The following is a 19,987-nucleotide window of genomic DNA, read 5'->3' as shown; positions in this document are numbered from 1 at the left end:
AGGGCTGATATAGTACAGTGAAGACTTACATGGGGCATGAGTTCTGGGTCAGAGGGAAGAACAGTGTGAGTCATCGGGATGCAGAGAGACAGCTAGGTCTGTCAAGTAAACATAAACCACTTTACAGCGCCATTCTTTTGACTTTTATTTTATATTACATTTATTATTTATTGGAGGATTCATGATAATGACATATATATGGACGCCATAGAATAACTTACGGTAGTCAGTTCTCTCTCCTCCCACTATCTAGATCTCAGAGATTTAATTTGTGTCCTCGAGCTCGGCAAAAGAACCTTTATTAGCTGAGCCATCTCGCTGGCCTCAGCATCATCATTCTTAACCCCTTCCTATAAAGAAGATGCCTTCCAATACCCGTTCTACATAGATTAGGTGAATTGATTGTGAACTGTTTTGTGGCAATTAGAATAGAAGTACAGATAAACAAGATAAACAGGGATGGTGGAGAGGAAGAAAAACATGACTTATGAATTGTTTTATTCCAGGAAAGTACAATTTTTCAATGGTAATCTGTTTTATCCTCGGTAAAACATGAAATATATGAGCAAAAAACAAGAGTTATACTATTTCTGTGGGCTCTGTCACAGAAAGGTGTTCACTTTCTGCAAAGAGTTATACACTTTTATGCATATATTATAATTTAGTAAAAAGAACAAATAATGCAAATGAAGTTTAACATTGCCCTACATGTTTTTAAAACAACATTTATCCTATCTTTATCTGGAAATAACTTGCTTGGATAAGCAAGCATCTTCTTCAAAAATGATTATAATGAAAATTTCTCAGGGTGTTTTGGGTAGCATAAATTCCTTTTTCTCAAGTCAGGTTGGAGAGAATTGAAGTCCTTGGTTGTAAAAGGACCTCCAATACAGACATAGCAGTTCTCATCTCAACCTGCCCGCTTAAACGACCCAGGAGCCCTTCAAAATGCCCATATCCAGCACTCTACCCTACATTCCTAGTTAGTTATTTCAGGGCTGATGTTTGAGCATCAGTATTTTTAAAAGCTCCCAGGGTGACTTTGATGTGTAACCAGGTGAGGTACTACTGATGTAGAGCCTCATCATAGATCTCAAGAGACAAACCAGGTAGCATCATTAAATGGAAACAGGACTGCCTTTTTGCCAGAAATTACTTTTGCCTGGAGTGTAAGATTTTCATTGTTTCTTATGTAATAGGGTCACAGGATTCATGAAGCAGACGTCAAAAACAGTGGTATTAAAACACTCCTTCTCCCTTCAGTTCTTCCATGTTCTTTTCTAAGTGTTCCCCCTGTGCCAGGTATAAAAGCAGAATTATTTTCCTACCTGTAAGTGCTTGTGAGCAAGTAAGCATGCCCATGGCCCACACTTATTACTCTGGTAAGGCTCCAAGTAACTAACTTGAATATGGGTACAGCAGCTATTTCAGCTCAGTGTTGGCCTTACTAAATCACAGTCAGCCACTTTGGTATGTAATGTTCTAAATATAAAGGAAGCCTGAACGAAGCCTAGGCACTGTGTTCAGTGCAATATTCAAGAAAGAACAAAAAAATCGAACATTGTAAATCAGTAAGTGGAAGTGGGAGAAAGAAATGTTAAACTATCTTATTTTCTTGAGGTATTTTTCCATCCAGTCTTGTATAGTCAAAATGAACATGAAGTGTGGGGATGGAGTAGGCCAGGGAGAACCTGGCTGAGGGTCTTAAAGAAGACTGGAGTGTGTCAGGTTTTTCTTTAATTTCTGGTGATTATAAGTCAATGGTACAAAATCAAGAAAACAAAAGTAGGTGTTATTTTTGTTCATTTAAGCTATAGTTTTCTCTGTTCCATGTGTGTTCTTTAAAACCACTTAATTGTATTTGACATTGAAAATCTAATAGGGTCTTTTGTTTTCAACCAGTTTACTAATTGCAAAATATGTCAGGAATCAAAAGGGCAGGAGGTGTTGGTATATTTTTTAAAAATATATAACTCCTTTTTAATTTTTCCTCTATTTTCCTTATCCATTTAGGCAGTGACTTTCAATTAGCCTGCCTACTAATATCAGGTCACTAAACTCCATGGCTGACGCTTTATTCTTTCATGTGGGTTGTCACTCGTTTGCTTCAGTTGGCTGGCAAAGGTTGTTGTATATCCATTACCAGCAACACAGCACTTTGCATTTCTGAATTGACAAGCAGCTATATTGACCCAGCGCTTATTATGGGTCAACAGCTGCGTTAACCAACGGAAGGACTGAGGGGCAATTAAAATGAATTGGCAAAAATATATCTTCCTAATTTACTCCAATTTGTTATTTATGCTAACATTGTATGGCTTCTATGGTGACACTAAACAGAATGGACCCAATAATGGCAATTAACATAAAAATATAATGGCTAATCAAATTGACAGCAACTGTTTCTCATCATCTCGACACACAATACATTATCAAAACAAACTATTATGAAGGAGGTAATTTCAGTGTTCTATTCAACCTGCAGCATGTGTGCAGTCAGGGAGATGTGTACCAGCAATTACTGCTGAATCTAAAAAACTAAACAAATAACTTAATCGCTGTCGTCCTCCTTTTCCCCCCCAGGAAGCAGTAATCAGGATTCGCTAAAAATAACTGGTGTATAATAGTATAATGATGATGCATATTGTAGAATAGCTAATAAGAAATAAAATAAGCTTCTAGGTGTATACGGTTTAAAATAGGTCCAGGTAAAGAAAGGCTCATAGGAGGGAATGCACATACATAAAAAGACAATAAATAGCCCTGGCCCATGAATAATGCCATGTGGTTTTATTCTTACAGCCCAATATTTATAGATACCATTTGTCATGGTCAAAGAGGCTTAAAATACACTAAACTTAGTAACAAGTTTTAGAATGGAGTAAGCTGGAAGGTGAGTCATAAACTCTAATAACTGAATTTCACTTACCTCTGTACCCAGTTGAGTTGGCTGTAGCTTTTTCTTATTGACTACCATCTGTGATCCTTGGATATAATACCCATAGAGATTCCCTTCAGAAATAGTGCCTTTTCCATATCAGGAAGTAGATAGTGGTCTTCCTGATCACATGTTATTCTGTGCGTGCCACTTGGCCCAGCTTTATGAATGGTACACATGACTTGGCTGTTACGACCCTTGGATGCTTAATTTCATCAAGATCTGTAGAGCTACTGTAAGTTACTATGTACGTCAGCTATGTGTGCATCCTTCCTGGTGTTGAACCTAGTACATATCAGGTCCTCACTCTATTTTGGGTAAATAGTGTAGTATTCCAAGACAGCAAGGGGAAATTGATGATGTGTTTTGTTATTTGAGCTTCTCATTCTAAGTATCTGATTGTTTGTCCTTGGTAGGAGACCCCCTCCCCAATACCCTCCAGCCAAGATACAAGCTGATTATTCTCCAGTTGGAGGGTTTCATGGGTATCTGGCTCTTCAGGAGCATGGAAAGAACATTTCTAGAACAAGTGGCTTAAACTAAGTAGAATTGCATTTGAGTGCCATCACTAAATAATGCTCATGTTACTTGTTGAATTCAGTGAATGTGTCTTTCTCTTCACCCAGGATGAGACATGATTCTTTAAGAGGACATGTATAGTCAGTACCTCTAATGTTGGCAACACCAGCTTTCAACATATGTTGCTGAATAAGTTAGGGTGCACACACATTTTCTAATGCTTTGTTAAATTAGAACTTGCTCCTGCTTTGCCATGGTAGGATGGAAATCTTCCATTATTTCATGCTACTTCTCAGATAGCATCTGTTGCCCATTCAGATTAGCACAGAACAGGTGGTCTTCTTAAATCCCAGCCTTGTATCTATTAGCCATTTGTTGGTTAGGGTAGTGTATTGCCACCATGAGTCAGAAAATTGGGCTCATAGTATAGCAATATATGTTAAACCATTTCCAGAAATTGTTTAACTTCCTGCTAGCATGGACAGGTCCGAGTTAGGAAGCACAGTACCACTTTTCCCAATTAACAGTGAAAATTGTCATGGGTGCATAGGAATTTGCAATTTGACAAAATCAGTTTTTTGACAGCAGGAGTAATCGGTCTGCAGCTTCGCAAGTAGTAATCTGTGATCGAAGTGGCAGGATTTATTCTGAATTGTGAAAGGTACCTGTGTTGTATGAGGGGGACACCCCATTAGTGTGATCCTCTCCTTATTCACCTTCTTTCTTTACAGAATGTTGCTTGATATGGAAGTTAAAATTAGAGAATACAGTCTGCTGAGAGTGATCTTCATCCCCCCATAGTAGTATTCATTTATTTTCTGTTATATTGCAGTATTCTGACAAGTCCCTGTACACCCAGCTGTGCTTTTACCGGTACATTTTTGATGCGGACTGTGCACTGGAAAAACTTACTGAACATGAGAAAGGTACGTTAAAATACTGTAATTACCTTTGAGTTTAAAGTGGAAATTTGCATCATAAAAGCCAGACCTACTGTGTCAGGCTGTTCACACAGCATCACATTGCTGTCTCAGAGGCAGGCTGTAGGGGCCTATGTGAACACAGGGATCCCCTGCATGAGGGGCGGTGGCATAGGAATCCCCGGCTTTGGCCCCCACAGCCTGTCTTACATTGTTCTCTATTAAAGCAAGCTTTTGGGGGAGGAACAGTACAAAAAGGACTCTTTAAATGCTATATTTTGAAAATGCTATTTTCTATAGAGTTTAGTAATTGTAATAAAGTAAGCATAGGCAACGTGATCATTGGGCCTACAAAAACTAGATATTACCACAAAAAAATAGACCTGGAGTGTGTCTCCACTGTTCACTAAAAGCCTAGGTTCATTTTGAAAGAGAGGAGTGGGGTGGAGTTCTTTTATTGATTCCATCCTAAGAGAATGTATAGGTACCTCAACCCATATGATCAGATGCTGCCTGGAGCCTTCTGTACCCAGCATTTCCTTACACAAGACTTGCAGGCACTGTGGGACTTAATGGGTCTGGGAAAAGCTTTGTTACATAACTTAAAGTATTTGAAAATGTCATGACAAGTGCATGTTTTTTTCTCCTACCTGAAAATCACATTGACAACTTTTCTATTACCTGTAAAAAATAAAAAAGGCAAATTTACACATTTTTCTTATTAGTTACCTACAGAGTGTTTATGTTGTTTGTCAGCGAATATCAATTCAGGGCTTTGTTGGTCCGTATTAGGGCTGGAGGCAACCTCAACGGCGTATAAAAACCTACAAATATGGCTGGAATTTTTCACATAAAAATTCTCATGCTGCCCTTGATTTGGTCTCAATGTTTTCAGTTCTAGTCATAAGTGACTTCACTTTTTTTTTTTTTACCTACGAGGTACTCTAGAAATTATTTTTTATTACTTTGACTTCCTTAGTTTATCTGTCCTGGGAAAGAAAACAATTTTACAACTAAATGAAGATCTTGGTTGAAATATTAGTATTTTTTCTTTGGATATTCAACAACCACTTGGTCTCTATAACATGTTTTTAATGACATACAACGTATGTAGACAAGAAGTTCCTTTTGCCCATTAATAAATAGGCTTAATGACATTTATTAATGTCTACTATCTAGCCTGTATTTCCTTGTGATATTATTAAAGTATGTACTTCTTTTGTCCCCATGCCTCTAAGGTACTTATGAATTGGGAGATTTGAATTCTCATTCTCTGAATACAGTTGCTTCTCTTGGGTTTGTGAACTCTTTCTGGGTGTGTCAGCATATTAGCACCTGCTTCCCTATAACCTCTTTGTACTTCTAGCCACTATAGGTTATTCATTTGATATTTTTAGACTCGAAGGATACAAACTTCTCTTGACTACAGGTTTTAAATTCTTTTATGAGAAGCCAAATTGATCTTACATGATTAGTAGTTTCAGAAAGTCCAGTCATTATTGAAGACATAGGGAAAAATAATGTATAAGGTCACTGGTGTCTCCAGCATCTTGGAGAAGTTCGCTATAGGCTGTGTGTGTGTGTGCGCGCGCACGCGCGCGCAAGTAAAATGTTTCTTAAGACAGGGTCTCACTCATACTGACCTAGAATGTACTTTTGTAGCCCAGGCTGCCCTGGAATTTGGAACAATCCTCCTTCTTCCTTAAGCCTCTTGAATTCGAGGTTACAAACTTGAGTTACTGTGCCCAGCTTGGAAGATAGATCTTTTAAAAACTCTCCTCAAATAGCATTCACCTTGATAATTCTTGTCTAGGCTATAGAAATAGCTCAGTGGTTAATAAGAACACTTGCTGCTTTTGCAGAAAACCCAGATTCAATTCTGAGTGGCCATGTGGCACCTCAAAACCATTTGTAACTTTAGATCCAGGGTACCCAGTGTCCTCTTCTGGCTTCCATGTACACTGTACACACATGTACTGCATGAGTCCGGGGCAGGGGGCGTGCAGTGCACATGTAGGCAAAACACTCATACACAGAAAAAAAACCTAGCTTGTTCTGATAGCTCATGCCTTTAATCCCAGCACCTGGGAGGCAAAGGCAGGTGGATCTCTTAGGAGTTCAACTCCAGCCCAATCTAAAGTGAATTCTAGGACAGCTAGGGTTATGTAATAGTCCCTGTCTCAAAAGAAAAAGAAAAGACCTGTCCAAAACATCTTGAATAGATCAGGGGAAATGTTTCCAAATAAAAGAGAATTTAATAGAAGTTGTAGTCTATATGAGGAAAATAGGAAATAAGAATATTTATATGTCAGGGAGCACATTAATAAGGAGAAATTTCCTTAATGTATAGTAATATAACATGTAAAATCACTTACCATTTTACTACTTGAAATTAAGTTCTCTTTTAGTTTGCTGTTCAAGAGATTCTTTAATTTAAAAGTGAATTTTAAACTTGTAGGAACCAAAGGGCAAATATATTGATGCAATTTGGACCAAGGCCAGAACACACTAGATGTTACTATCAGATGCCATGTGAAAAGTGACAGTTGTAGCACAGTTACATCATGGTCAATGCAATCTAAACATTATCTGTCAACAAGTGCCCTGTGACTGGTGTGTCAAGTGTTTGCTGTAGACTCTGCTTTCCTTGCAGTTCCTAGCAACGTTTCCTTCACTAAGATTGTCTTACCATTCCCATTAGCAAGCCTGTGTTTTAAAGGTTGTAGCTGGGTGGTGCTTTTAATTTTTGTTTGAAACTCAGCCATTTGTCTTGGGAGAAACAGGTACAAATTATTTGAAAGAGGTTTATTTATTTTTACAGTGAAAAGTAGTTCTGTCAAGGCTTTTTTTTTTCCTTTTTTCTTTTCTTGTACTTCACTTTCAAATGAAAGTTTGCAGACCATTAGTCCATAATGTGAATTAACCCCATTTGGTATTTTCCCCTTTCCTTTAAAATGTTAAAGGATTGTTACTCACTTTGGTGGAGTGTTTACTGCATGCTCACAGTAACTACATAACATTTTAAGAAGTCTTATTTCTGTGGGACATTGGCATTATTGTTGTAACTGCTCCAGAATGTACACAGATGGCATAATGGGTCCAAGGGAGCTTTCAGAACATTGTGGCAATATGTGAAGTAAAAATCCATTTCCAGGATGGCAGCATAAAATGGTCATATTTGACTGCCTCATCCTGTGGTGCCTTGGCCTGAGTATGAATAAATGAACAGTTTGGGGAAACGAGAATCAATTCACATCTTTGCCCAGGTACTTGAATTATCTGCTTTTATAAGTGCAGGGAAAAAAAGAGTCTCTTTTCCCTGCAGAACCTGTTTTTATTTATGTAGAAATAATAAATATAGCATTATTTGTAGATTTTATTATGTGTTGAGTGTGAACTCTTATGTCAATGAAAGCAGGATAAATGGCTGATAATCTCTGCCCTGGTCGACCTCAGAGTCTGTTGGGGGAAAGGCAGATTCATCAGATGATAAATATGATATTATCGCTAACCTGATCAACTTGCCTTAAGCAAAGGGAGGGAACGCTAATTGCTCTTTCAGTCGAGGCTCTAGTTTATTTCTAGAAAGAAGTTTGTTATCTGGTTACATTGTCTCTTGATGCTTAGCTATTCTTATTTTACGTCAGTATTTCTTATAGACTGGAATTTTAACTTGCTGGGAGTGCAGTAACAAAATACCACAGACTGTGTGACTTAAGCAACAGAAAAGTATTCCCTCACAATTCTGGATGCTGGAAGTCTTGAGTTCAAGGGTTGGAGTCCCCTGAGGACTCTTCTTGACTTGTAGATGGTGGTAGATCTTTGCCTTTATGCCTAGCTCCACCCCTACCCTCAAGAGCCGCGCGCGCGCGCGCGCGCGCGCGCGCGCACACACACACACACACACACCAGGGGTTCTCTATGTACACCAGGCTGGCCTTGAACTCAGAAATCTGCCCGCCTCTGCCTCCTGCTGGGACTGGAGAAGCACGCATCACCTTTTGAGCCTTGCTGAAACTGGATTTTGAGGCCCTGATTGTAATTTAATTATTTCTTTAAAGACCCAGGCTCTAAATACAGCCCTCTTACTTAAATACATACATCAGTTTAAGGAGACAACACAACATGCTGTCCACTTGGTAAATTTACATTTGTTTGTCAGAACACCAACACTAAGATTTTTGGGGTCCTGTTTGAAAGGAGTTGAAGTTGTAGCATAGATGTTTACTAGATGGTTTTAATTTCATGTGTGCAGCACCTGTTAGAAAGTGATTTCTCAATGGGAGTCCTATTAGGCTGTTTAGACTCTTCCTATCATTAACCACACACACCCCACTCCCCCCACACCCGTTTAGTTTCTTTTCACAAAGGGTTATGGACAGCTTCCTGTTCTATATTCTTCTAAGTTGCATCTATAAACATTGCCCTCTTCTTGGGCCCTCAGTGAGGGTTCACAGTGTAGCCCAAGCTGACCTCAAACTCACTGTAATCCTCCCGCCTTTTCCTCCCACTTGCTACTATTACAGGCCATACCAATAGTATTTGTTTGTTTAGTTAGTTCCCCCCCCCCAACTATTTTGCCTCTTTGTAAGCTACTTTTTTTCCCTCTAACTATCCTTCCATCAGTGTAATGGGACCTCTAGACAGCCCTATGAAGAAACAGCACTGGAGTGATGAACAAATTAGATTAAAGAAATGTTTCCATCTTTTGCATTCCCCTGTGACCTTTTTGAGGAGTCTCAAGTGTTTTATTTTGCTTTCTCTTTCACTTAAGTTCATCGAGACAGAGGACTGCATCATGTAGCCTAATCACTAAATATTCGATTAAAGAATTCCTGGAGGAAAACAAGGTCACACAAGCAATTTCAGGGATTTTGGGAAAATTGTTCCTAGAAATTAGTACTGTTTATTACTCGGGAATGACTTTAAGAAAGGCAGAAGAGCTCTCTGTGTTGTCTGCTTTGACTCAGATATGCCATAAAATAAACTTATAAAACTTCCTTCATAGTTTTGCATATTGCTTATACGATTCTACACATTGCAAATAACTAAAGACAGATGTGTCATTTGGCTGATACTAAGCTTGAAGTCAAAGACTATCAGATCTCTGGACTGGTCAGTGAGCCAAGCTGACTGCTTCTCACACTTGTTCAGGGTCCTTGCTATCGGCTGAGCAGTTTGCTCATAAAGTGAGCACAGCTGCTTTACTCTGGGAAAATGGTCTCCAAAGAAGGCCAGCAGTTAGTTCTAAAACACGAAAGGGGATTATAAAGGTACTGTCTTTCTTGAAACCAGAAGATAAGTGTTTTACAGATGAAATTATTTGCAATTTTGGAGATGTCTAAGCATCTCGAGTCAGATCACCTTTCAGTATTAAAGATTTCTATTTTTTAGACTGCTAAAGTCAACATGCAGGAGAAGCTGAAGTGCTGAAAGAAAAGTAGCAAAGAACCCCTGTAGTCTCTCAGCCAGTTGACATTCTTAGAATTTACTTTGTTCAATCCTTCAGGGCATTAGAAATAAAGCCATGTCACAGAGTGCCTGTCTGGTCTAGTTACTTTGCTCTTAAGCCCATGAGTTGAGTTGTTTCTCTGGAAATTTTTATTGTATTTCATTCATTATTTCATTCACATTCATGCAGAGTACACATGTGGAGATCAGAGGACACCTTGCAAGAGTTAGTTCGCTCTCTCTCTCTCTCTCTCTCTCTCTCTCTCCCATGCAGGTTTTAGGTCTTGGCAGCAATTGCTTTAACTAGTAAGTCATCTCATCAGCACCAAAACTTAAAGAATTTTTAAGAAAGGCTTTTTCTCTACTTTCTGGCTTTTTAAGTTGGACTTTGTACAAAGTGTTTTGATCATATTCATCTACTTCCCCCAACTCCTCCCAGCTCTACCTCTTACCTCCCTTCCCCGGCTTCCCAACAGTGTGCCTTTTTTTTTAAAGCCCTTCAAGTCCAGTTTGTTCTGCTCATATATTTGTGGATGTGTGGCCTTCCACTGGAGTGTGCTCAGCTTACGGGATGCTGCTGCTCAAATCAATTATTAATCAAGACAAACTATTGCAGATATGGCCACAGGCTAGTCTAATAACAGTTTTTCAATTGAGGTTTCCCCTTTTCAAGTGACTCTAGGTTATGTCAAATTGAAGATAGAAACTAACCAGCCCACAAGGCTGCCTACAGCTTAACTACAACTATATAAACACAATGAATCAATAATCTCATACCATCAAAATCAAAGAAATACACATGTGTGCCACCACCACTACCAACAAAACAGAAAAGTGAATTGTTGCTGCTGTTGTTAGATACTATACAAGTTTACTCTTAAGTGTCAAGAGGAAACCATTTATAATGTTAAAGTGCAAAACACGTTTTAATGCTTTGCAAGATGGGAAAATTAATAAGGAACACTAAAATGTTTTAATAATCATTATCTTGGTTGATTATAGATTGTTTTTATTTTCTACTTTTAAATTACTGAAAGTTTCATGCATATCTAATGTATTTTAATATTTCCCTTCTCATTCCTTCCTCTTGTCCCCCTCCCGCTAACCCTCTTTCTCCCAACTAGACCCCCTTCTACTTCTGGGTACCTTCATACATGAATCCCACTGAAATTAATTAGGGTTGCTGCATCAGCATGGGCAGATTGCCAGTGACTGTACTGCTGAAGAAAATCTGTTTCCCCAGTGCACCACCTACCCTCACAACCATTAACCGAGTTCCTCCTCCATCCATAACAGAAGTTGACAGGTAACATTGTGAAGGTAACTACAGTTCTTTAAGCGCCAGGCCCATGTGCAGGTGCACCTTTTTACTTTTATGTAATTTCCAAGTTATAGACAGCTTTTACAGTAAGGAAAATTTAAAACGCCACAATTTGATAAAGAATTTTACTCATCTTGCAATGGTTACTCTAACAATTCACAATTTGTGGAGTGAAAACAACATATAAATGAATGCAAACCAACTGGTGTTTCCTTGCATTTTCCCAAGTGTGATCAGTGTACTAGCAGCATTGGCATCACCTGGGAGGTTGTTAGGAATGCAAACATTCAGGCCTCCTAGACCTGCTGCATCAGCACCTGCATTTTAACAAGATCCACAGGTAATTCTTAGACATGCTATGGTTTATAAAGCACTGATCTAAGACATATTCCCTCCTAATAACTAAAGCCTACGTCTCTTTTACTCATTCATTGCCTAAGACCATTCTTGTACTTAAACCCTGAAATGATAAATATGCCAACTCCGCGAGCTCTGCGTAAGTTTTAAAATGGACTTCCTATAACAGCCTGGACTTTCGAAATATATTCTGTACATAAGCTGAAAATGTAGTAGCTTGATGAGGGCTGGGGGTGGCATGACAAAAGCAAGAAAGCATGACTCTATTCATGTCTTCATAGCTAGAAAGAACAGGGGAGAAGTATATTGGGCTTTTCAAAATACCTTTCAACCTCTCAGGATTATAAAAGAGAGAGCTGGAATATAAGCCCATGCCCATTTTGTGTACGGGCCACTCGGTGTGTTCCCAGACTGAAGTTTCACCATCCATCTTCTAGGCCCCCTTACAATGCTGATTTAGCACACTTGTTAAGATTTTAGGTAGATTAAAAAAAATGAAAGGAGGTTTGTTTGATTTTTTTTTTTTATGTGATACTAAAAATGTTAGCTTGAAATGTACTTTGTTTCTGGCAGCTAATTTTTATGATCTGTTTTTTGTTCACTACAGCAATGACAAAGCATGTAGTCTTGTCACACTGCTCTGTTGCTCTGGGTACCGCCTGTTTTGTTTTTAACTAACAGTATAGCGAACGAGAAAGTACATTTTCCGGGAAATTGTCACCTTAATTGCTTTGCCCTTAACTAGGAGTGTCTTGATTCTGTATATTTTCTGTCATTTTTATTTTAGTATAACTAAGGTAGTATGTGAAAGTTGCCATACCTTTGGGCAGCAAACTTCCAGATTCTAATTGTGTCTTTTCTTTAAGCCCATTTCTGTAAATATGTACTCAGTCTTTGCATTTTTATGTACTCAGGGACCCAGAGGCATGCTATGATGACAGACATGTGACTCGTTTTATAAAATCATTTTCCTATTACTGTCTTTTCAACGAGCAGGTTCCTTTTCCCTTTTGTAGTGACAGGCATAGCAGCACAAACAAGGGCACCAGTGTTACAGTGACTAGGTGCTAAAGCAGTGGTTGGTGGCCTTCATTTGCAAAACATATTGCAATGCTTTTTTCTTTTTAGTGCTTTTCATTTAAGAATGACAAGGACCTGTTAAGATTTTTCTTTATGTACTTTTAAGACATACTTCTATCACCATTGAGAGAAAAAAATATTAAACAATTTTCTAGCAGTTAGATCATAATGTAAGCTAATCACTTTATTTTGAAGAAAAGTATTTTTAAACAGTTGAGTTGGTGAATTTACTTCTGAAATGTATTGTGCTTACACAGTAGATGGTTTTATTTCCATGATGTTTTTTACTACATAATTATACATCTTAATTACGTAATTACTATCATAATTATTATGTAATTGCATGTACTTCCACTAATTACAAAATCAGGAAGTGTAATTATCTAGTAAAAACTTTATGAAATTTCATGCACTAAAAATTACTTAAAAGGCTATTCCAGTGGTCTAATGGAAGGCTTTCCATAGTTGGTCTTAGTCATGGTGTTAGGACTTGAACTTGTACGCTAGCAGAGGGACAGCCCCAGACGATAAAGTCTTACAGTCCCTTTTGAGTTGACACTAAGGAGCATTTCACATCTTTTGATTTTAGAGTTGTAGTATAAATACCTGTTTAAGGTAGAGTCACAAAAGCTCAGTATAAAGGAAAATTCTTAATTGACTAGTAGAATTAATAATCAAAGCATTAGGTTACAGAACTACCAGGCCATCAGTAACAAAAGCTCTTATTTCACTACTTTTGCCTTTAAAAGAAGTAATAGTAACAGGCAGTATTCTACTTCTTTCACTTAGAGAGAATTTTATCCAATTTATGTTTATACTTCCTCAGGTTTAAAAAAAAACACATCAGAAAAGCATATCCTTTTTTTTTCTATTACCTGATGACAAGCAGCTTTTCAGACATAAACATAAATGCACAAACATGTAACATCAGACCCTAAATAAAGACAGAAGGTTTAATTCAATAAAGCTATGATGCCTTTACCATTCAAAACGACATACAAATTGCACAGTGAAACAATAGTCATGACAGCAAATTAGATATGACATTTAAATTACACTACAGAGAGAAATCCCAGAACCATTTTGGTCTGTAGGAGTCTATTTTAGCCCAGGTTTAAAACCCATCCTAGAGACTGCTTTATTGTCTAAGTCGGACAGTGTTGTAGAAGAGTAATTGGAGGTTGGTTAAATTAATTGCACTTTAATTAGGAGGAAAAGGTTTATAATACTTATGGTAAAGAAGAGAGTAGATCCCTTAAGTATCATGGTAGTGTGTACTGTAAGTTTCAGAAATGTATATTAATTGTTTCTTGGCTTTTGGGTGAAAAATAGGTATAGAAATAGATACCAAGCTACTGATATTTTTGTAACATGTTATCTGTTATCTAAATAAAGCATTTGGAAGTTAGATATTGTTACACGAATTTTCTTTCCCCAAATTAGTGTTTTTTTCTCTAAACGTGTATTGAGACAGCCACTGAAAATCTTATCACAGTTAATTATTTTAGCAATACAACCTTAAATAGTAAAAGACTCATCTCTGTAGTCAGATAGTATTCCATTTTTCTCTTGGAGCTTTCCAAAGAAGACTTTACTTTGTAGTTTTATCCATTATTGACTTTGCTTGCTAGCTTGGGTATTTTGTCTTTTGTCTTTTAGGGATGGGGGTTTTCTGTATAACAGTCCTAGCTGAATTTGTGCCTTTTCATACCAGTTAAAAGTTTTAATAGATATGACTTTTTAAATGAACAGCATGCTTTGAGCAAATTAGAGGATTTATGGTCTTTCAAAAATGTTTTGTGTTCTCAGCAGTGGTTGGGATTTATACAGATCTGATTCACATGTTTGTCCCTATGTATTAGATAAGAATTCTTTTTAAATGGCCTGTTCTTTCCCTCACTTAGCCCAGAATGTAATGTCTTACTCATTTCTAATTCACTCTGTCCTCATAACATTTCTCCTCAGTATGTTTTTATAAGTATGTGTATGTTCCCTTTAGAAGACAGCATTGCCTCACATGGTCTCTTAATTTTTTTAGTGTCTGACCTTTTTTTTTTTTAACTCTTCTTCTTCTTCTTCTTCTTCTTCTTCTTCTTCTTCTTCTTCTTCTTCTTCTTCTTCTTCTCTCTCTCTCTCTCTCTCTCTCTCTCTCTCTCTCTCTCTCTCTCTCTCTCCCCCAAGTTCTTATGTGGACCAGAACAGCCTTTAATGGTTTAAAATTTTTCAATATTTTCTTAGTTCTCATTGTAACACAGATTTTATTTCAAAACATTTATACTAACTGTTCAGTTTTGCATTCCTTTCTTGCTTTTCCTACAAATTGACATGTCTTCATTATCTTATATAAATTCCTTAAATCTTTCATAATTTTGCAATGGAATCAGCCAAAACTTGTGAAGACTAATAATGAATAGCCTTTTAATATCTTTATTTTCCCTGTAGCCCCAAGTCCAGTTTTAATGTAAACTTTAGCATTAGTTGGGCCCCATTTAATATTTAATTCTTTACCATCTTGTCTATACACTATCCTTCATATACTGAGAAAAGCCATCATCAGTTGACTTATATTCTTTCTTTAGTTATTATCAATGTATGTAGTCTGATTCACCTACATTCTTCTACCTTACGCCCAACAGTAATTGTAACAAGACAGGATCAGCTGAATTAATTTTTTATTTACTTTGCTTCCATATTGAAGCCCTGTCCTCCTCTTCTCCTAGCCCCACTTTCACATACCCCATGGGGACCAACCCACCCTGGCATATCAAATCTCAGCAGGACTAAGCACATCCTCTCCCACTGAGGCCAGAAAATGCAGCTAAGCCAGGGGAAGGGGATCCAAAGGCAGGCAGCAGAATCAGAGACAACCCCTGCACACTCTTTGGTTGGTGGTTAAGTCTCACAACCCTCACTGGCCCAGGTTAGTTGACTCTATAGGTCTACTTGTAGTCTCCTTGACCACTCTGGCTTCCTCAAAACATGCCCCACCCCACCCCAATTCTTCAACAAATTTCCCTAAGCTCCTCTAATGTTTGGCTGTGGATTCCTGCATCTGTTTTTTAAGTGCTAGATGAAGCCCCTGAGGAGACAGTCATGCTAGGGCTTCTGTCTGCAAGCATAGCAGATTATCCTCAATAGTGTCAAGGGTTGGCTCTCTCACAAGGATGGGTCTCAAGTTGGGAAAGTCATTGTTTGGCTATTCCTTCAATCTCTGCCCCATATTTATCCTTGCACATCATACAGGCAGGACACATTTTGGATTGAAGGTTTTTTCAGGAGGGGGGGTTCCCTCCCTCCTTTAGAATTCTGGCCTGGCTACAGGAAGTGGCCACTTTAGTCTCCATATTCCCAGTCGCTAGGTGCCTTGGGTAGGGTCTCTCTCATAGACTCCTAGGTCTACAACTACTCCCAGAGATGCCCCTCTATCAATTTTCATTGTCTCTCTCAGCTATCTCCTACCAACCCCTTTCTCCCCACAGCTGGTCACCACCTGAGTTTTCCTTCCCACCCAATTCCCTCCCTCCCTCCACCTCTGATGTCTATTTTACATCCCTTCTAAGTGAGATTCAAACATCCTCCCTTGGACCCTCCCTGCTACTTAGCTTCTTTGGGTCTGTGAATTATAGTATTGTCCTGTACTTTATAACTAATATCCACTTATAGGTGAGTATAAACCATGTATGACTTTCTGATTCTCAGTTACCTCACTCAGGATGATATTTTCTAGTTCCATCCATTTGCCTGTAAAATTCATGATATCTTTGTTTTTAATAGCTGAGTAGTACTCTATTGGGTAAATGAATCACATTTTTGTTTTTATCCATTCTTTAGTTCGGGAACATCTAGGTTGCTTCCAATTTCTTGCTATTATGATTTAGGCCAGAGTAAATGTAGTTGAACAAGTGTCTTTGTGGCATGGTGGGGCATCTTTTGGGTATATGCCCAGGAGCAGCAAAGCCGGGTCTCCAGGTAGAACTATTCACAAATTTCTGGGAAACTTCAAAACTGATTTCCAGAGTGGTTGTACTCGTTTGCATCCCCATCAGCAGTGGAGGAGAGCTCCTCTGGCTCTCTAACCTCCCCAGTGTGGGCTGGCCCTGGACTTCTTGATCTTAGCCATTCGGACTGGTATAAAACGAAATCTCAAAGCCATTTTGATTTGCATTTCCCTGATGACTAAGGATGTTGAACATATCTATAAGTATTTCTCAGCCTTTTTAGAGTCATGTGTTAAGAATTCTTTATTTAGCTCTGTACCCCCATTTTTTAATTGGGTTATTTAATTTGTTGGTATCCAATTTCTTTACTTCTTTATATATTTTAGATTGGTGAAGATCCTTTCCCAATATGTAGGCTGTCGTTTTGTCTTATTGATGGTGTCCTTTGCCTTATAGAAGCTTTTTAGGTCCCATTTATCAATGTTGATCTTAGAGCCTGAGCCATTAGTATTCTGTTTAGAAAGTTGTCTTCTGTGTCAATGTATTCAAGGCAGGCACCCACTTTCTCTGCTTTCAGATTTAGTGTATCTGGTTTTATGTTGAAGTCTTTGATGTACTTGGACTTGAAGACTTGAATTAATATTGATTGCATTCTTCCAGGTCTAGCCCTGGAAGCCTTAGTGTTTTCATTTGAAGTTAAGGTTAACTGAACTGTATTTAAAAATGATAGTGTTACTGGCTCATTTTAGACATTGATGATATACTTTGTTCTAAGAAATGGTAGTAAAACAAAACTCACAAGTAAGATCACAATGCCAGGTCTTTGTAGAAGTCTGATTTTCTATTCTGTGTGACCTGAACTTTGTCCTAATAGCAAAATTGTCTTATATCTGCCCTATGTGGTAAAGAGCATAGATATAAACAAGACCTGATTCCTCTTTTTAGAAGTAAATCTGCTTGTGACCACTTGCTTATTCATGCATTTATCCTCTATATGCTGGCCTTTTATAGGAGATAGCGATGATATTTGCTTTACTTTGTGATGGCAGGGGTGAAACCCAGGCTTTGGTGCATGCTAGGCAAATTCTCTACCATTGATCTACCTCTCCAGCCCTTTGGATTTTACTATTTATGGAGAACAGTTACATCTATTGGTATATGGATAGCTCGTATTTTTCAGGTGAGAAAACCACCTCAAAGAGATGAGATAGCCTCTTAGTTGGCAAAGTTTGAGAGTCTAAAAGTCACTGACTCTTCTTTCTTTGCTGTAGCTTTCCTGCTCTTAATCTGTCTGCTAGAAAAATGTCACCCTGACATCAATGATTCTAATAGAAGTAATACTAAAGTGTCTTAGTTTCTGAACATATGCCTTAGAGGAGGTTTCCAGGTAAAGATGGAATCTGAATTGGGCCTCTCAGAGTAGGTGAAGTTTTAATAAGCACAGATGTAATAGTTTACTTTGAGACTAACTTTTATCTGTTTTTCGTTACTTATCTAGCTTGTACAAATTTGTCCCTTGACAAATGCTTGGTGATTTTAATGCATCTCTGAATTGGAAGTTTAGCCTAAAAGTGCTTATTAAAGAAATCAATCTATATGCAGCTTTAAGCCCAAGATTTTACACTGGAGGGGCAATCTCTCTTCACTCCCCACTGTAACCATTGGTGGTACGTTCAAAGAAATTGATCCATCCTTCAGGATATAGCTGTCAAAAGTATATCAAAATGTTTTTCCATCTTAAATAATTTAACTCAGAATATAATAATATAAGTATTTTGACATGAAAATGTTGCATACTGTGATATATCCATTTATCTGAAAACATGTCTTTAAAAGAAAGAACTATGGTAAAAACAAAACATCAAAGAGGAATTAAGAAGGATAGATAGCCACTTATGATACATGCTTATAACCTGCATGCTATGCAAAGATGTTAAGATACAGGCTAGCCTTAACTACATAGGGATACACTGTCTCAAAAAAAAAGAAATAAAAGTGATGAATAACAGTAAAATGACTATAAAAAATATTTTCTTTAAAGCATGATTGATGAAACTAACATGATAAAAGCTTAGGTTAATAAAAACCTGTTCCTGAAATCAGTATTTGCTACTGAAATTATTCCTATATTTTATTGGTCTTTATATATTGTCTTGCCAAATGAGGTCAGTGCTGAAGAGTCAATTAAATTCAAAATAAAAGAGAGGGTCAGAGCCTGTGTCTGTGTTCATGAAATTATTCAGAGGAGTGTAGTCTGGCCTCAGTTAGTGAAAGCTTTATCACTTTCAACAAATGTGCCATGGTACATTTATTAGTATGCTACAAAGAAATTTTTGAAATAATTAAGACTAAACTACACTTGTCAAAATAAATGAATGAAATACAATTTTGAATCATCTTTCTTCACTTATTGCTCATTTGCATAATTCACTAACTTACACAGGAGTCTTTCAGTCATTGGTGTGAATTAGCAAGGTTCTGCTGTTTCTTGTTGTACGGGCAGGAATTATGCTGTCATAATTAGCTATTCCAAGCATGGACTAACGGGAAATACCAAAGGGCACAACACAGTCTGAAAAGGCAAGGCAGGGAATCTAAAGACAAGAGACAATCAAATGCACCCAACAAATTCAAGCTGGTAGACTACAGGGAATTCTGAATGAAGCCTCTTAATTTATTTTGAGAATAAGAAATCAGTAATATGAGAGAAATCTCAACAAGATTAGCTGACTAAGCCTACTTAACAAAATATCTCTGTGGTGCATGGTGCACCAGGTTAACCACTTCTGTTTGTTACTCACCACAACAAATAGCCTACAAATCTTGTCATGGATATATAGTGACTTTCCATTGAGGTTTTCACTCTTCGATGGATTACATTTATACCAGTGAGATATGTAGATGCAAATCACTTTGCATTATCTGTGAGGCTCAGTCCTTCCACAGACCAGTTGCTCATCTCTTTTATGGAGCTTTTGGGTTGTTTTTTTTTTTTTTTTTTTTTTTTTTTTTTTTTTTTTGTTCTCCTCCCAAAGGAACAATGGGAATTGAATCCCTAAACCCCACTTCCACCACTGCTACCACTTAACTTTGCATCTGAATCTCTTCTCTCCAGCACCGTGAAACTGGTATGTTCTGGTCTTTAAGAACAAAACAAACTATTGGCAGCAGCCTTTAGCCCTAGTCAGGATTTTTACCCACCCACCCAGCCCTCCTTAATCAATCTGAAATATTATCTCTTTAGATTTGCCTTTCTTGCTTTATTCTGAAGAAATAACTTTTTTATTGCAATAGCATGTCACTGTACATTAATAGAACATGTTGGAAATTCTTGGAAGTAATGTCCTCAAGATGTTATTTTTAGTTTGGTTCCAAATTGGTATAATCTTTACATTGAGGAAGAGAGAACTGAAAAGGGCAATGGTAGGGTTAGCTAGGAAAGCCTAACTCCCATCCCATTACT

At 37.7% G+C, this 19,987-nt stretch overlaps 1 protein-coding gene across 1 annotated transcript in view; it reads left to right on the top strand.

Annotated features, from left to right (window-relative positions):
• Positions 1 to 19,987, top strand: part of Pola1 (DNA polymerase alpha 1, catalytic subunit) — a 318,138-nt gene that overhangs the window by 227,636 nt on the left and 70,515 nt on the right. Inside the window, exon 26 of the mRNA XM_052170245.1 lies at positions 4,290 to 4,383. Coding sequence (XP_052026205.1) covers positions 4,290 to 4,383 — 94 coding nt within the window. The remainder of the gene's footprint in view (positions 1 to 4,289; positions 4,384 to 19,987) is intronic.

Source organism: Apodemus sylvaticus, chromosome X (genome assembly GCF_947179515.1).
Source record: "Apodemus sylvaticus chromosome X, mApoSyl1.1, whole genome shotgun sequence".
NCBI lineage: Eukaryota > Metazoa > Chordata > Mammalia > Rodentia > Muridae > Apodemus > Apodemus sylvaticus.
This window is presented reverse-complemented; position numbering and strand designations above follow the sequence as displayed.